Consider the following 18597-nt stretch of genomic DNA (forward strand, 5'->3'; position numbering starts at 1 on the left):
TTGTTTTCTTTTGTTATCAAGAAAGGAGTAGAACCTGATAGTTTAAGGTGGGCAGGCTCTTAAATTGTGTTGGAGTCTAGGAAGCGTTTCTTTTGTGCACATGCATGGATATATATTATGCTGGAAGTTGTAAGCATTTCCATACCACGCACATATTTATATTCATTCCCCAGGAATGCCTTAGGCATCAGTACAATCAAATCCTTACTGCATGCTTTTTATAAACAACCTTCAATGGTAAACAAAAAATGTGATAGCATTTGGACTCAGTTAACAGGACAAGAATCTGAAGAGTTTAAACTTTAAACAAATAGAAAGAAAGAATTTACTGGGTTTTTTTTTCCATTTCTCCCATCAGTCATAAATTTATGGGCTCCAAGGAAGAGAAGATAACTGTTTTCTTGCTTTGGGAGATCTCTAAGGGAGAAAGATTTCAAAACATCCAATCTTTCAGTGTATCTCAAAACACATACGGTCAGTTCTGGATAAAGACAAGGACATATATAAAATGAAATAGTCTGGTCTATTACTATAAGGAACAGCTCAGCATGGGTAAAGGAAAAAACTATCCTAGTAATTCTTTTCTGCTTCTAATGTCTACGGCTCCATTGATGAGGCAAATACAGTTCATAATATTACCTAGTATCCAACTTCAAAATAAATATCTATTTCCAAATAGGAAGATTTTTCACTTTTACATAGTGCCAAATAAATTGGCAGTTTTTGTTTGTTATCTTGCCAATATGAATTTTCAATTCAATATTTACCAAAGGCAATAGTATTTGCAGTATTATGTCTGATGCTAATAATATTTAGCTGAATGCTTAGAGTACCTGTTTGTTGTATGAAGAGAAATGACCAAATCCAGAGTTATCAATGAAATCCTTCCCTTTGGAAATGCCAGCCCCTCATCTCCCAGTGAGGTACAGCTGAAATTCGAGCTTATCCAGCTCTCCATATTAGGAAGTAAACTGCCATCTGCCTAGGGCATTACTTTTTTCTCACAGAATTCCAGGTTAGCAGGGAGGGCGTGTGGGTTGGATCTGGTAAGGAAGAAATGTTTTTCCTAAGCCACAATTTGCAGCTGAGATAGAGTCGTTTTATTATGCAGAGGAAATGAGCTCAGCATTAGTCAATTAATATCTCAGAACACTAAATCTGTATGTCAGTTGGGCATCAAAGATATCTTAGTGTTTGCTTCATCATAAACACTTCTATGATTTTGATCTTTTACCCTTATAGTATTAATGAAAAAAGAACAAATCCTTTTTTTCCCAAGTCGTCATATTAGACACCTAACCACCACCATATTTTTCTCAGCCACTGTGTTACACGTTTTCATTTGTTGTGATCAAATTTCAATATCCCAGCCTAGAGCTGCTCAGAAAAGAGTTTACTTAACATTTTAAAATTTTAGACATTATTTTAATCTACCTTTTTCATTAAAAACAGAATTCTACTTTTAAAAAGGAAACAAATAGGAAAATATACTTAGGAAAAATTATGAATGTACTTTTTTAATAAGACTGTCAAATGGCTCTACTCAATTAGTGACTAACCTGCAAAGTGCTTCTTTTTTTTAACATTTTTTATTGATTTATAATCATTTTACAATGTTGTGTCAAATTCCAGTGTTCAGCACAATTTTTCAGTCATTCATGGACATATACACACTCATTGTTACATTTTTTTTCTCTGTGAGTTATCATAACATTTTCTGTATATTTCCCTGTGCTATACAGTGCAATCTTGTTTATCTATTCTACAATTTTGAAATCCCAGTCTATCCCTTCCCACCCTCTACCCGCCTGGTAACCACAAGTCTGTATTCTCTGTCCATGAGTCTATTTCTGTCCTGTATTTATGCTTTGTTTTTGTTTGTTTGTTTTTGTTTTTGTTTTTTAGATTCCACATATGAGTGATCTCATATGGTATTTTTCTTTCTCTTTCTGGCTTACTTCCCTTAGAATGACATTCTCTAGGATCATCCATGTTGCTGCAAATGGCATTATGTTGTCGGGCAAAGTGCTTCTTTGTAGGGTCCAACTCTCTAAATACAGAACTGAATGAAAGTTCCCTGATGTGGTTACAAATTTAAAATTAAGTTGACTACATATGAATTAGTTAGATACCAAGAATATTTAGGGATTTAGAAGCTGTTCTGCAAAATTCCTAAATATAAATTAATCTTGAACTGTTCTATAAACTGCTTGAGGAGACTAATATATTCCGGTTGAAATGATTAAAATTTCACATATGATTTATTTTACCCAATTAGTATTTGCCATGTCGGCTTTGGATTCCTTGTCTCTGCTTCAAAACTGGTTATTTAACAGTCGCTTAAGGAAGAACTTAAATTTCATGTGGAAACATGGTCTAAAAAGTTAGGTGGTCGAATTCCAGGTGGTTTTTATATTTCCTCTGCTATTTCTTCAAATAGTTTATCATAAACGTGTTACTTTTTGAACTAGAGATAAAGCCATGCAAAAGCATCATAGGAAAATGCCTGAAAGAAAATACATCAGGTATTAGCGCTGGTGTGTTTTAACCGTGGTTTTGTAGGTGATGTCTATTTTCTGTTTAATCTTTTTTTTTCAAATTATTCATTGAACAGTTATCTTCAGTTGGATAAATACTGACTTCTCTCTAATAGAAAAGAAATTGTATGAGGTTTATTTGCTGGGGAATTAGGAGAAGATATTTGGAGAATGTTATTTGATCAAATCTTAAATATCAAAGCATTTATCATAGAGAATAAATCCTATGAGTATATCTTGTACAAGTAATAATCTTATCGCAGTAATGCACTGTATTTGCAAATACCAGTGCAAAATCATGGCCAGTAGCAGCTGCTCCCAGAATACCCAGAGATGTAATTGTACTAATTACCATACCATGTGAGATATATACAGCATCATGTGTGATTTATCTGTATGTAATATGCTGTATTTAAATGCATGTATATGTAAATGTGTCCAGGATATGCAAAAAAGTTTTTTAAATAGTGGTTTTGTTTTTTAATACTATTAAACAATGCCTTTGGTGTATACAACTGAACTACATTTTCTTCAAAGATAAGAACTCCCCATCCTTCCCTGTTCCTTTTCAGACAGCCTGAAAGGGACGTGTTGGCTCAACATCCAGGACAACCGCTGTGAGGTGAACATCAATGGAGCTACTCTGAAATCCGAATGCTGCGCCACCCTCGGGGCTGCCTGGGGGAGCCCCTGCGAACGGTGTGAGCTAGGTAGGGGCCTGACCACACAGCGCCTGGTCTTCTCCTTGGAAAGCCTCTCCCTCAACTAGGCACTTCTTTCTTTATGTATTTCCATAGTGACAAAGACCGTAAGATCATTATCCTCCCTAACATGTTGTCTTCTCTGGTGTAATGTCTGCACTTCCTGAAATATGCATTTGGCTATCCTTCTACTGTAAGCAGACCTGCTGAATATTTTAGACAAGGAAGGGAGTCAGCTAGACTTGAACGGCTGGAGAACTGTCAGTACCCTCCAGTATCCTTGTTTGCATGTGTCCCAGAAGAATCTGATGTGTATTTCCTGTAAGTCTTTTATTGATTTACTTGTAATTCAGTTGGCAATGTGAAAGTAAAAGGGAATTGTAGGAAAAATTATGAGAATCTCAATGTGGGCCAACAGCACATCCTGTGCTCCCCAGAACTGAACAGCAGGCGGCTAGAGTCCTTGGCCTCTAAAACCTGATGGTGGTTTTCATTTAGTTCAATTTAGACTCCATCATACTGTTTCTTGAGCTTAATTAAGACTGTCGTGTCTTCTTCTGTGGTGAAGTAAAGATATGCCCTTCGTTCTCACAGACACAGCTTGCCCAAGAGGCTTTGCCAGGATTAAAGGTGTTACTTGTGAAGGTGAGTACATTCTTCAGTGATACTGTAAGTCTTTAGAGCGGTATATAAAATTAACATTCACATTTTGGAGCTGTTTATCATTTTCAAAAAAACTTTAGAATTTCAATAAAAATGCTCGATGTATTTGGATATGCTTTAGAATAATGCTCTTAGGAGACTGCTTAGTGTTTCCCATTTCTCCTCTTCATACCATTGGATTTTCATGAGGACATCACTAGCCTTTAAGGCACAGAACAGCTGGCAAAGAGCGTGTCTGAGCGTGTTTTATGGACGAGCAGGGCTGGAGTAGTTTTCATGGCTGGTATCTAGGAAACCCACTGACTTCGTTGTAGAATATTTCTGCTTAACTCAAGTAATAAACCACATTGTACTGCAGATTGAATATGCTATACAGAAAGTAAGACTGCACCTGCTTTTTCTATTTGTAACATCTTTATCCCTCTGCTTGCTTCATTTCCCTACAGACGTTAATGAGTGTGAGGTGTTTCCTGGCGTTTGTCCAAATGGACGTTGTGTCAACAGTAAAGGATCTTTTCATTGTGAGTGCCCTGAAGGCCTTACGTTGGATGGAACTGGCCGTGTGTGTTTGGGTAAGATTCACACTCTCAAGGATTGTATGCATGAAACCAAGCATAAATTTTCTTATTTGATGAGGGGGTAGTGGCCTGTTCAAAGCTGTTAGGTCTGTATTTGGAAAATTTGCTTTAAATGAGATATTTTAGGGGAAACTCACTAGCGGGTGTTTTTTAAGTGAATAAATTTAAATTAAGTGGCTTATGTATAATATAGAAAGTTGGTACTGCTCACAAATTTCTCAGAAATTATAATTTCTTTAATCTGATATTTTAGGCCTATTTAGTCTTTTACTGAGTCACTGGAATAAGAGAACTATGTCTATTTTGAACACAGAAGAAAAACTGGAGACTCGTGTTTGAAGTTAACGTTTACCATCCGCTGCAGCTAGACACGACAGTGGGGGAAGTCATGGCTAAGTTACGTGGCTTCTGTGTGAAACTATGACTGATCCTGGTCCTCCCTTTACCACTTTCAGAGTTTAAATTTTCTTAATGCTTTTCTTTCTGAAGATGGTAAATGAGGAAGCTCTTTCTTTCAGTGTTGTATTATAGAAATGCCTAGCTGGCCTTGTTTTTTATCAGTGTCATCCTTGACTAGACTTAGGTTTCATGACTGAAAAAGAAACTTTTGCTCTATGTACTCTCCGAACAATTTTTTACTTACTTAAGGAATTTTTTTCCCCAATATTTTATGAAACAGTAAGTTTTTGGTTTGTAAAATAACTTTATATATGCTTGTACTTGAAATTAAGCTTGTAGACCAAGATCTTTAAGGTATTTAAATAAGTATTTAACAAATTATATGTTAAATAAGAATTCAGAAATTATATATTAAATAAGCATTTTAAAAATTGTTATATTCAAAGGTCTTGAAGGTATTTTAAAAACCAGTTTTTAAAATTAGTAGTAAGAAAAATGGTTAGTTATTATAATTAACACAATTTTCACTTTAATTTTTGACAGCATATTTAAATTTGAATACCAAGCATGACTGTAAAATTATATGGAATTGTTTCAAAATTATAAAACCCAAAATCCAATAATAAAGAAAAATTCTTTTCAGAATTTTATTCTTAAATTATCTCCAACGTTTAGAAAAAAGTTAAGTATCTTTTGAAGATGACAAATAATTGCATCAGTATAGTCAAATAACTAATGAGGTCAAATTGCCTTCAGTAACCGAACGATGCTATTCATATGAATTTATGTCATTGGTTTTAAATGTTTGCTCAGCAAAATAAATTCCCAGTAAAGTTACTCAAAATCAAAGCTTTGTAATGTTTTAAAAGGATATATTGGATTCTTTATCCTTGTACTTTGGTTCACAATGTTTTTGTCACTACTTAAATTACACTGTAATAATTTATTGTGGTTGTGGATGTGAGAAAGTTTCAAGAAGAGATTGGCATATGACAATGGAAAATATTCTGAGAACAAAAACAGAGATAAACTGCTCTGATAGAAACTGATCTAAATCAGGAGTTCCAAACTCAGATGCTTGCAAGAGACCAAGCAGGTAACATAAATGAGTGGGGTGGTAATAAGGAGTGGTGGGGACTGCAGCCAACTGTAGAGCACATGTACCATCCAAACGTTTCCAAATTAACAATTTCTGTGCAAGCCAGTCAAAACATTCACAGGCCATAGGTAGCCAGTGTCCTGACAGTGTTTTGATTCCTGATGTAAATACTGATATGACTCTTGGTAGTATAGGCACAGGATTACTTTGCCAGACTATCATAACTTTTTACATACCATATTCAAATGATTTTTACCCCCACTAATTCCAGAATTACCCATATTTTACTGTAAAATATGCTAAAATGAACTTATTCTTTCTGAGGTAAGAAGTACAAAAAAGGATCATAGGTGATGATAAGGAGTCTTGTCCCAAGGGAACCTTTTGTTTCTGAAGGTGTCATGTGAAAATTAGATAATACTGAGGGAGAACCCACCATTGCTCTCTTTTAATGACTGTCTTTGTGGTGTCCATTTCAGGAGTCTGGGGACTGTGTCTCCTGCCCATTAGTGTATCTCTAGGGCATGGCATCATGCCAGATACTAAGATGCTTGGTACGTGAGTGTTCAGTGAATCTTACAAGTTAATCTCTGACTGTGGTCCCCTCTCCCTGTAGATATCCGCATGGAACAGTGTTACTTGAAGTGGGATGAAGATGAATGCATCCATCCTGTTCCGGGGAAGTTCCGCATGGATGCCTGCTGCTGTGCAGTCGGAGCAGCTTGGGGCACCGAGTGTGAAGAGTGCCCCAAAGCTGGCACCAAGGAGTATGAGACCCTGTGCCCCCGGGGGCCTGGCTTTGCTAACAGAGGGGATGTTCTTACTGGGAGGCCGTTTTACAAAGGTGACTGTCAGCAGCCCATTGGTCCCTCTGCACTAAAGCTCACCTTCAGTGTTGTCTGAGAATTGGTTTTGCTTTAAACATTTGATTTCCTACTTTATTTTCTTTGTTACAGAAAACATGTGGCCAGCCTCATGGCCCATATTATAAATCACCTATACAAGTTGATGTTGAAGTGAAGATGCTAAAACAGACTGCTAATCTCACACTTCTTACATCCTTCCACTGACCTCTGCTTTCTTCAACCCATCCTGATGAGATGCAGCCCTGATGTTGCAACAAGTTCTCTATCCCCCCCAAAACTTTACAAAACAAATGGTCAGAAATAAAGGGGTCAGAAGTGTTCATTAAAAATATAGAATCTTGGGCTGTGTGGTAGAACATGTGCTTAGCGTGCACAAGGTCCTGGGTTCAATCCCCAGTACCTCCATTAAAAGAAATTAAATAAATAAACATAATTACCTCCTCCCCAACCCCCAAAAAAAATTAGAGAGAGAGAGAATCTTGTTCACAACTGAAACTTTTTCTGTGGCATCAGTGTGACCATTGACAAATTTGATATCCCCCAGTTTCACTCGGGCACGTTATTTTCCATCATGATAGATTTTTAAACTTAAAATGGTGGACCTGCTCTTTTCATATCAACTGGCTCTACATTCCAGCTCTGTTCTGCTTGTAGATATCAATGAGTGCAAAGCATTTCCTGGGATGTGCACCTATGGAAAGTGCAGGAACACGATTGGAAGTTTCAAGTGCCGTTGCAATAGTGGCTTTGCTCTAGACATGGAGGAAAGAAACTGTACAGGTGAGACTGTTCTTTTGTTGTCTTGGGTAAACCCTGGCTCTCTTCCTTTTGCCCTTTGAAAGCACAGCCTTCAAAAGCCCATCCTCTCACTGGGATCATGTAAATAGTTCTTTTTATTTTCTTTTCCCTATGCTTAAACCACTTCTCTAAGCAAACTTGTTATGAGAGAGCTTCAAGAGAGCATAAAAATATTTGCTCTACCTAACATATAGATGGGATTTTCAGAATCTATGAACACTAAAGAATGTAGCCATTATATCAACACTTGTATGAACTTGACATTCTGTTACAAATGTTAAGATTTGTAACAGAGAAGTTGTAACCTAGTTTCCTCATCTGTGGACAGTTTTTCTTAATAATTATGCTTTATAATTATGAATTATATTATGAAAAGCATAATAATTATGGATAGCTTCAGTTGCTATCCATGTCCTTATTCATAATGATTTCCTTTAGTTGGAAAAGATACAAAATTCCAAATTTTTCTATTAGATAATATAACATATTAGTCCAAACACTTGAAATATTATCTCCAAGATCTTATTTCAGAACTCTCCTTTTTCATATTCTCTTTGGAATTGTCCCTTTTCTCCTGCCCTTGCACCTGCTGTGTCTTCATGGTCTCCACTGAAGTGTCTCTCTGGACTTCTTCCTGACTTCCTGCTCCAAAGGTCCCACTGACTCACTCTTGGCCCTCCATGGCCTAGGCTATCCCCAAACCATCCATCTGGTCTCCTGGGGTGTAGTCTTGTCTTTCTGTGCCTTCCCTACCAACCCCCTCACCACTGTTTCCTCCACTCAGGGCTGCAGAACTAGGAGGGAGAGTCTCAGGAGAGCTGACCAAGATCCATGCATTGACTCTCAGACAGGCCTCGCAGCTGCAGAGTGATACTCACATTCACCTCTTCACATCACTTAATGAGTTTCTCTTAGCACCGCTTCTGAACCTCTTCTTACTCGCACACCCGCTCATGTCACTATTCATTCTTTTTCTTCTTTATTGAAGTCAAGCCTGATCGCCAGGTCACACTCACCTCTCTGGTAATAAAATTTCCTCTTCCAGCCCTATTTTCTCCTCTCCTTTTGGAGAATGAGATGTGATGTTCTGGAGTTAAATCCTCTGCTTCCACTCTCCCTCCCTCCTCCTGCCCCAGACCCTTTTCAGCAGAATTCACGCTTCTCTCTTTCTCTCTCTAGCATCTCCCCTGCTTTACTGTTCCTTTCCTAAGACCTGTAAACAAGTGCAAAATGTGTCCTCAGCCCTTCTTTTCCCTCAAGCTACCATCCTCTTTTCCTACTTTTACTTCTCATTCCTCTCTCTTAACTGACCACTTGCTTTGTAAGCCCCTGCATTTTGACTGCTGTCCTCCCTCCTTGCAGAACACCTTTGTTGAGTTAAAAAAAAAAAAATCTCCCTTGGTGCATATTCTCCCTGACCTCTGGCCAAACCTTGTCCTTGATTTCCTTCCTTCTTGGTTTCCATGGTATTTCCCTGCCTCAAGGGAAGGTATTGTCCTTCCATGACTCTGATGTTCCTTTTCCTGTCTTCACAGATTCTTCTTGCCTTCTGTGTTTTCCATCCCTTGGGCGTTTTTACAAAGTCTGCTGTCTCAGCATTCTGCCTCTCAGAATCACATCTCCTGTCACGACTGTGGAGATGGCCTTTGTTGAGCTGACTTCCTAGGTGCCCTCTCTAGCCCTCCATTCCTCTTGCATTCCGTTCCCACATTTCTAACTTCCCCTGGGCAGTTTCTCTTTGTTTTCATCTCCCTTTGTTACATCTCCTCCTTCCTCTGCCTAAGGACTTCCTTGTATGTATTAATAATATCATTTCACTCAGGACTGAAGCCTCAAAAGCCTCAAACTTAATTTTGGCATCTCCCTCTCCTAATAGACAAGTGAGAAGTTATGTATATTCTTCCATCAAAATGGCTTTTTTAAAGATTTATAATATTTCTTCTACACTGTTACAGATACAGGGTCAGCTCCTCAGGAAGAAGACTCTGAGCAGAGGTTAGCATGCGGGAATTTTATTAGGGATTGTTCTTGGGATCAACAACTAGGGGAGGGAGAAGTGGGCAAAAGTGGGCGAAGGGAGACGGGGGTGATGGAGTCCTCAACCACCCCCTGCATCTGAGAAGCCCAACAGAATTGTCTTGAGTCAGGGCAGTGGGGCTGAGCATGTATGTACACGCATGATGAATCTTTGGATACACCTGCCCAGAGAAGGGCTGCAACTGTGGGGAACGGTCCTCTTAGCTGAGGCATTTCCTGAATATAGTTTATACCTCAGGACTTTCTGCCAACAATGGTCCTGAAAGCTGAGAGCAGAAGACGAGTTAAGTCCATCCTTCCTGAGTGGGGAATTGGGCAACACATCGCAGGTCCCTCCAACGTCTTCCACCCCAGTACTTTTCCATAGTCAGATCCTGCATTTTCACAACCACCAGGTTTTCTCATCCTAACGCAGGGCCTAGATTGTGTACCTTCCCAAGAAACACCTCCCATTGACTCAGACGATCCCAGACCTGGGTGGAGAAGCCCGTCCAGTCTGAGTGCACGTCTTGTTCCTGGTGTGAAATTAGCCAAGTTGCTTAATAGCACTGAAACTCGCCCTTTTTTACCTGTGTAAGTGAGATGTTTGTTGACAACACGGCAGTGTTGTGGAGGCTAGTGTGAAAGACAGCGGGACACTGTTGGCTGCTGTTCTTCACAGAGTTTAAGGCCAACCTTCTCTGCGTGTTGGCACCTGAGTAATCATACCCATCCCATTTGTACCTTGCACTAATATGCAGGCTCTGGAGTCTAGCCCCTCTGTAACTTTTTGTTCTTTGTAACACGTTAATTTTCTTAACCTATGCATTTTAGCTCTTGTCTTTCTATTTATCACTTATCTTTAAAGTTGGAATTTGTGTGCAACCTTCCAGGGTCAGTTCAAAAGCCACTGCCTCCAAAATACTAATTCTTAGCGGAGACCACCTTACATATATACAGCACTCATTATGAGACAGGAACTATTCTCAGCACTGGGGAAATATTTCACTTACTCCTATCAGGCAGGTCCTACTACACTCCCCGTTTTACAGATAAGGAAATTGAGGGACAAAGAAATCAAATAATTTTCCTAAGACCCTACATCCAGAAGATGACAGAAGTGGGATTGGTACCCAGTGTCTGATTCTGGAGTTCATAATCTACACCATGCAGCTGCCTCCAAATCACATCAGCCAAAACTTGTCCCTGCTCTGCCATTGAATTTATTCTGTGTCCTTCATATGGTTTTCCTCACCAGTTCCCAGATACTGGTAGATAAAAAGAGAAGTAATGTGCATATTGTTAGCTACTTAATTGAATCAATCAATTTTGTTAAGATTTTTGTTCAGAAAAAAGTACCTACATTTTTGCAGTATGTCCTGAAATTGGGAAAACCAATCAAGACCAAAAGCTGGGAGAAGGCAGAAGCTGAGACCCACCTCCCCAGGAGTACACGACCAAGTTAGACTTGTAAATCCTGTGATAGAAAACTTAAAAATTAAAGTTCAGCAAAATAAACAAATGCTGGCAGAAAACATTTTTTTCCACTGTGACAAACATTTAAACAAGTCTTGTTTTCTTAATCGTATTTTATAGACATAACTTCTCTATTGAAAAACTCTTGATTATAGGCATGGGAGATTTCTCAGAGAATCCTGTTTCTGAGAATACAAATGCTGCTATTAAAGGTTCTTATTTACTGTGGTGTAAAAAGTGACAAACACAAAAGCGGGACGTTTTCTTTGGTTTCTAGCTGTAAGATTAGGTCAGTAGGCTCTTCCATCTGAATGTGACACAAGCACAGTTGGGGCATATCCTGTGGCCTTGCCATAAATGTGCCCCCTGTGACTCAAGGTTCGGCAGCCGCGCCTGCCTCTGAGGTGGGCTGTGTGGCCAGCGCGCCCTGCCTGCCCAGAGTGCTCCCACCAGGGGTGGACGAGGGCTAGCGCTGCAGAACCCGCGTGGCCGTGTCCCCCAGGGGACTTCATGTGTGCCTACTACTCCCTCGTGTGCCACCTGCCTTGGTCGGCTCGTGCCACAGTTGCTTGGCTCCTCCTTCTGTTACCATTTCTAAGCCACGAAGGGAAAGCCACAATTCCAGAATTCTTAAAGGCAAAGAGGCACCTCGGGCCCGTTGGCTGTGGCAGTTAAGGCAGTTGGGGAAAGGAATGTGCCTGCGGCCCCGTGCCCCTCGAGGTGATCTCCTGAGAACTCCTCCTGCTGCTGGCCGCTGATTTCGCCAGCACTTCAAGGCTGCTGCACCTTCACCTGGAAGGCCGGATCCCTCTGCTCGTTAACACCTTCCCATCTCACTCTGGTTTTTTCACAAATGTCTTTTAAACCCCATGCCCCAGACATCGACGAGTGCAGGATCTCTCCTGACCTCTGTGGGAGTGGGGTCTGCGTCAACACGCCGGGCAGCTTTGAGTGCGAGTGCTTCGAAGGCTACGAGAGCGGCTTCATGATGATGAAGAACTGCATGGGTAAGCCTCCCGGCTCGGAGGCCAGGCGGGCGCAGGCTCGTCAGCGCCGCCTTGGCTTGTCTCGGGGCTGTTAACAGCATGCTTGGCAAGGAGCCGTGGCGAGAGAGAGAACAGGTCTGAATGTCAGACAGGAAATCTGCTCCCAGATAGCTCTTGGGGAGCCCCAAGCTCTTGGCGCCTTCTTGGCAGTGAGGGGTTGAGACTGGGCTTTGTTTATTTATAGAGTCTAAAATCAGCACAGACTAAGTCCTGAGGAGGGATTCACTTAAAAATGTAGGAGCTGGGTGGTGACCCCCAGGTTTATACTGTCATGCGAATCCCACGTTGTTTTACTTACCTGGGTGTCATGACAAGCCCTCTTGGTGTTGCCCACCTTTCAGCCACAGTTTCATTTTTAGTGACTGAGAGCACTCACCTCATGGGATACGGAAAGTGGCCCGTCCAAGATTTTTCTTTCACTTTGATTAGAGGTAGAGACATACGGTGTCTGGAGCGCAGAGTGGTATAAAGCAAATGTTGTTTCTTTTTACCTCCTGCGAGCCTGCTCATTTCATACAAGTAAATTCCTTGATAGCTCCCTATCTTTCAGAGCAGAACTCCCACCCTTTATCTGCTAAGCGTGGTGGGCAGAGCATTAGCCCATCCTCGACTAACCTGCCCCTTGCATTGGAGTCACAGTTACCTCAGATAATGACTCTCTCCCATGCTGTGTGTGTGAACATTTTTTCCTCAGAGTTCTTTAATGCCTCTCACGTTTTTACCTTTCAGACATTGACGAATGTGAACGTAACCCTCTCCTTTGTAGGGGTGGCACCTGTGTGAACACTGAGGGCAGCTTTCAGTGTGACTGCCCACTGGGACACGAGCTGTCACCGTCACGTGAGGACTGTGTGGGTGAGTTTGTCTCCTCAGCCCACAAACCCTCCCAGTGCAACTGGTGCAAACGGAGCAGGGGTCATTCTAACGGACTTGTCGTTTTGGGCGTGTGAAATCTTACTGGTTAAACTTTGGAAATTCAGAGTCCCTACATTCGAAGCCTGGCTGTGTCTTCAGAGATTGCGTCAGTGACTCACTCAGATGAGCGGCCTTTCCCTGGTTCCCCTCTTTTCATTTCAAGCACCGTGGAAGGGACCCTGTGAGGGACCCTGTATAAGGCCTTGTAGTTCCCTCCAGGTCGGCTGCTCCCTGAAAGTTCACACCTGTGCACAGAATCCACTCTGCACCCCCATGTCTGTCATCACCGGGTCTGCTGACCTGTGTGTGAGCACATGAGCTCCCTCCAGGCCCCTTCTCACGGAAGCACGGAGCTCTCCTTCCTGGCCCTGGGCTCAGTGGGGCTGGAGGGGTGACAAGAGAAGACCACAGCCGGTCGTGAAGCCTTGCAACCACTGCTTTTCATAAGTATATGAAGGCCTCTGGGCTTATTGGTTTCTGGTTTACTGGCTTTAGAACTTTGATTTAGTCAGGAAATGTTTTTTCCACAGGAAATCTTTTCTTGAAAGTGTAAGCAAATAAAACAGTCTAAAATAGAACAGATCCCACACCTCCAAACAAAAACATGACTTGAACACACCTCCCTACTACACATGTATGTTTATAACCCCTATTTATGTCCCTATGCTAATGTATTAGGTGAATCTTAAATCATAGGCCAAATGGGCATTTTAAAAAGGTGAATTTAAAAGTTTTAAATATTTTTATTTCATTTTAATAGTGGTATAAAAAGCTTTTTTACACAAGTAATTCAGAATATTTACATTTGGTTCTGATACAGTGATTCACAGATCTGTTCCCAAGTTCAGTTTATTTTGTTAGTTTTCATGGATCTTATAGCTGGAAAAAAAAGTGCCCCTCGGTGGTATAGCATACCTTATAAGACACGTATTTTTGCACCTTTAATAAAATAAACATTTCATGATGATAAACATAAATCTGTCCGTCACATCATTTTCTCTGTGATTCTGAGAATTTGAGTTGAACTTCTTCTTACATCTGATTATATTTTCACCTTAGGTTGTGTTTAAGAAGGAACTTGTGCAAGGAGGTGTCACTCTGCCATTTTCTTGCTGTTCTCGTGATTGCATTATTACTACTACTTCACAGATCTTTGCAGGAGTTTTTTTTTTTAAGACACTTGCCCATCTTATAAGAGTTTTGTTTTTTTTTTTTTAAAGCAGGCAGTATAATCTGTAGTTCACCTGTTCAGGCACACTGAATGCATATGAAGAAAGCAGTGAGGCCCCAGTTTCAGCCCTCTGTTGTGCGGAACCACCCATCTTCCCTCAGGACACTTGGTGTCGTTTAGGCAGCACGTGACCATCCGGTTAAGGCCAGCTGAGCATGCCCGTGTAAATTCATGTATTAAATATTAGCAAGCTTGCTTTCCAGCACGTGCTAGGTGGATGTGGTCTAACGTGGTACTCACTAACCACATTGGGCTATTAAAACTTAGTAAAAATTTAATAACATTAAAAATTCAGTTCCTTAGTCACACTGTGCATGTTTCGAGCACTCAGTAACAACTACACACTGGACAGCACTGTTGTAGGTAGAGATACAGATTCTGGCGTGTTCCCCAAATTGCCGCAGGAGATCGTTTGATGGCCCCCTGAAGTAGATAAAGTCCTTTGGAGGCCATTGCTCTGATGCAGCCTGTTCTTGAGAACTTAAGTAATGTTGTGGTTTCCTAGAACATTAATTCTCTGTATCTTATTGTAGATATTAACGAATGCTCCCTGAGTGACAATCTCTGTAGAAATGGAAAATGTGTGAACATGATTGGAACTTATCAGTGCTCCTGCAATCCTGGATACCAGGCCACGCCAGACCGACAGGGCTGCACAGGTAGGGCCTGGCCACGCGGGTCTGGAACTTGTATTTCTCAAGTCAGTCTAGGCATAATTATGGTGCTGAGTAGGTAACAAAGTCTGTGGGAGCCTTTTGTCCTAAAAATGACTCTGAGAATGGGGAGGGGGGTCAGGTCTCTAAGATGCCATGGTTTGGTGGTTTTGCATAGGAACCTCTGACTTACTGTAGGAAACATCCTATATTTTGTATTTATATATAGATATGTATTACATCCTATATTTCTGGGTTCTTTAAGCTTAGGTTACTAGAGTTAAATGTCAAATGGAATGCTCTCTAAGAGAAAGTGAAAGCCTAATGGGACAATGATAAGTCCGTGTGAATAATGGGGAGAAAAATCCAAATGCATTTAAACGTTGTCTGCTTAAAAGGAAGAAAAACTCTGCATCTCTTAAGAAAGTAGCCCTGACAAGTAACACAGACACAACATTGTTTTCACAGACATTGATGAGTGCATGATAATGAACGGAGGCTGTGACACCCAGTGCACTAATTCAGAAGGAAGCTACGAGTGTAGCTGCAGTGAAGGTTATGCCCTGATGCCCGATGGGAGGTCGTGCGCAGGTACAGAAAGCAAAATACACAGGCTCTGTGCATCAAGTTTTATCTTACAAGTCTGGCTTCAGATGTGTTGAGTGGAACCAGACAAAAGAAATCTGAGCTTAATAAAGCCATCCTCGTTTTCATTTGGTGTTAATTCTTTGTCGTCAGATATTGATGAGTGTGAAAATAATCCTGATATCTGTGACGGTGGCCAGTGCACCAACATCCCTGGAGAATACCGCTGTCTGTGCTACGATGGCTTCATGGCCTCCATGGACATGAAAACATGCATTGGTGGGTACCGCGACAACGGGATAAGTATCCACGTATAGTCTGCGCACGCATACATGTGCATTTATGCACATGTATGTACAAACGTGAGAAAAGGCTTTTCCGGTTTCTAAAAACTCAAACCATTGTGTCGGAAGATGTAAAGGCTGAATAGGAAGAATGGTTTGGGAAAAAAAAAAGAAATCCTTAAAGACAGTATAGTTATCTGTGATACCGTGTCCTGCAAATACATTGTATTTTAAATTCTGTGTATTTCAGTATTACGCTGTTCAGTTTAAAAGTTAGCTCTTGAATGACTCGGATGAACAAGTATTAACCAAGGTATTGAAAATAAATTTTCCCAGATGTGAACGAGTGCGACTTGAATTCAAACATCTGCATGTTTGGGGAGTGTGAGAACACCAAGGGCTCGTTCATCTGCCACTGCCAGCTGGGGTACTCGGTGAAGAAGGGGGCCACCGGGTGCACAGGTGGGTCTCAGCTCGTAGCCTTGGGTTTCGGCTTCTTACATTTCAGAGGTTGCCCTTCAGCAGCGTCCGCTCCCCAGCGCTCCTCGGGCCGCCACCCGCACGAGGCTGTGACGGCTGTGTGACGAGCAGCTGGCCCGGAGCACGTGGGATGTGTTTGGCTCGGATCTGCGGCGGGGGAGCGCGGAGCTGGCTGCAGCCTGGGTGTGGCACCTGGGCCCCGTGCTTCTGCTGTGCTTCCGGGGGCTCCTGCGGCAGTGGTCACTTTACTGCTAGGACTGCTGCCCAAATGGGTAACATGCGTCAGGAAGGGACACCTAAAGACCGGGAGGGCTCCCAGTTGTTGCTGGGTTTTGCGGTTCATCTAAACTAACAAAAATCAATCTGAATTTGTTTAGACCCTTTCCCCTTTCCCTTCCTTCTCTCCCTCATCTTTTTTCTCTCATCCTCTCTCCTCTCTTTCCATTGCTGTTGCCCTCTCTTCTCCCTGCCCAAACTGCCTCTCTCCTTTTTCTTTTTTTTTGCTCACTCCATCCACTTCATCTCTTGTCCCCTTTCTGTACTAAAAAGCTGTAGCCTTCTGCATAAAGACGGGGTTGTTAGAAGTGCTTTGGGCCAAGTGTTCATTATTGCTCAGTTTAAGGCCCTCGTCTTGTGTTGCTCAAGACAGGCGGTGGGTGGCTTAGACTGCAGCCCGGGCCTTAAGCTGATGCCGCTAAGAAAGGACAAGATAGGAAAGGAGGGGTGCTCTGCCTGCTCACTGCTAGCAGGGGTGATGTGAAGCCAGCAGTCGTGTGTGTGTGTGTATGTGTTTGTGACACTGAGATTTCAGCATTATAATCTGTAATCACTGAGCTGGATAAAACAGACTATTCTAGAAAGCTTTGAGGAAACAAGGCTATTGAGTTTATAGACACATTCACATGTGTGCACAAATATATGTATATATGTAAACACACACACACACACCACACATACACAGACATTATACATACACTGATAAAAGCATGTGGTCACTTTCCAGATAACGTTTCCAGTGAATATTGTACATGTTTTCAAAAAAGTAGAAGAAAAATACATACTGAAATGATAATTTTCAGAAACTATGAGATATTGTGTTGATTCTGAAAATGACAAACGATTATGTAATTTTAAAAAGAGAATGAACTTTTTTTTTAAACTCAGGCTTGTTTTTCATGAAAAATAGGTAATAAATATTAGTAGGAAAGAATAGCAGAGCCTCTTTTTGGAAAAAAATTTCTCTTGGCGTTGGTAATCTGACACCTTCGACGTGAAGTTTTGTCTGGGCTCAGGCAGAGGCCAGGACCCCTGGGCTAGGTAGGGGTGACACACACGTTTATCGGGGGGCAGTGGCTGCTGTACCTGACTCCTCCCCGAAACTGGCTGACAGTTTCTGTTAGAGAAGGGCTTGTTTGATTTGGATCAAGGACTTTCAAATCCTGTTGGAGTCTAAAAAAATTTAAAATAAAAAATGTAAAAGTGATGTTAATGTTTCCTCTGTATGGTTTTAAATGTTTCCATATTTACTTTAAAATTTTGCCTGTACAGAAATATCTCGAAAGTAGAATTAATTAGCTTGTATTTTATCTTCTTCATATTAACTACAATTTCTCAGATGTGGATGAGTGTGAAATTGGTGCCCACAACTGTGACATGCATGCCTCGTGTCTGAATGTCCCGGGAAGCTTCAAATGTAGCTGCAGAGAAGGCTGGGTTGGAAATGGCATCAAATGTATTGGTGAGTAGTTTGCAAATGTAAATAATCTTGGCTAACGAACAAAATTCCTAGAGGCTCTTCTTTACACAGTTAACCCACATCCTTTAATAAGAACATGCCTCTTATTTTCCATTATTCTCTTGAAAATCAAAGGCAGTCTTTAGTTACAAGATAATTCCTGCCTGAGAGTTTCCTTTAACCTTGGTATAAATGATCAAATTACAGCAATATGCCTTGGCATCTGCTTTTTAATGTGTTGTTGTTCAGTAAAAATTATCTGATGTGCAGCCAGAAATCCAAACAGCTGTAGGATGAAAAATGACTAATATATTTTTCCAGTCTTTTCATAGAGTAATGGTGAGACTTCAAACCCAGAAAAATAAATGAAGAGAATGAAAAGGTTTTGTTTTTTTTTTCCAGATAACCCAAGTCTGTAGTAAGTGGTCAATCCCAGGCTCCTCCTAAAAGGCGGAATTCTCCTCTCAGAGAAATCTAAATGTTTTGGATTCTAAGAGGTCAGATTAGGAGGAGGATGGGAAGGCAGTTGCCATTC

The 18597-nt window shown here is 41.1% G+C and overlaps 1 protein-coding gene and 1 long non-coding RNA gene across 2 annotated transcripts in view; one reads left to right on the top strand and one right to left on the bottom strand.

Moving 5' to 3' along the window:
• Window positions 1-18597, top strand: part of FBN2 (fibrillin 2) — a 207644-nt gene that overhangs the window by 133826 nt on the left and 55221 nt on the right. Inside the window, exons 21-32 of the mRNA XM_031673106.2 lie at window positions 3110-3247; window positions 3833-3883; window positions 4348-4473; window positions 6594-6821; window positions 7498-7623; window positions 12012-12140; window positions 12909-13034; window positions 14859-14984; window positions 15447-15569; window positions 15717-15842; window positions 16184-16309; window positions 17943-18065. Coding sequence (XP_031528966.2) covers window positions 3110-3247; window positions 3833-3883; window positions 4348-4473; window positions 6594-6821; window positions 7498-7623; window positions 12012-12140; window positions 12909-13034; window positions 14859-14984; window positions 15447-15569; window positions 15717-15842; window positions 16184-16309; window positions 17943-18065 — 1548 coding nt within the window. The remainder of the gene's footprint in view (window positions 1-3109; window positions 3248-3832; window positions 3884-4347; window positions 4474-6593; window positions 6822-7497; window positions 7624-12011; window positions 12141-12908; window positions 13035-14858; window positions 14985-15446; window positions 15570-15716; window positions 15843-16183; window positions 16310-17942; window positions 18066-18597) is intronic.
• Window positions 9634-11832, bottom strand: LOC140694056 (uncharacterized). The gene is made up of 2 exons (XR_012069798.1): window positions 11694-11832; window positions 9634-9944 (listed from the first exon to the last, which is right to left on the bottom strand). It is a non-coding gene; the product is annotated as an uncharacterized lncRNA (long non-coding RNA).

Source organism: Vicugna pacos, chromosome 3 (genome assembly GCF_048564905.1).
Source record: "Vicugna pacos chromosome 3, VicPac4, whole genome shotgun sequence".
Classification (NCBI taxonomy): Eukaryota; Metazoa; Chordata; class Mammalia; order Artiodactyla; family Camelidae; genus Vicugna; species Vicugna pacos.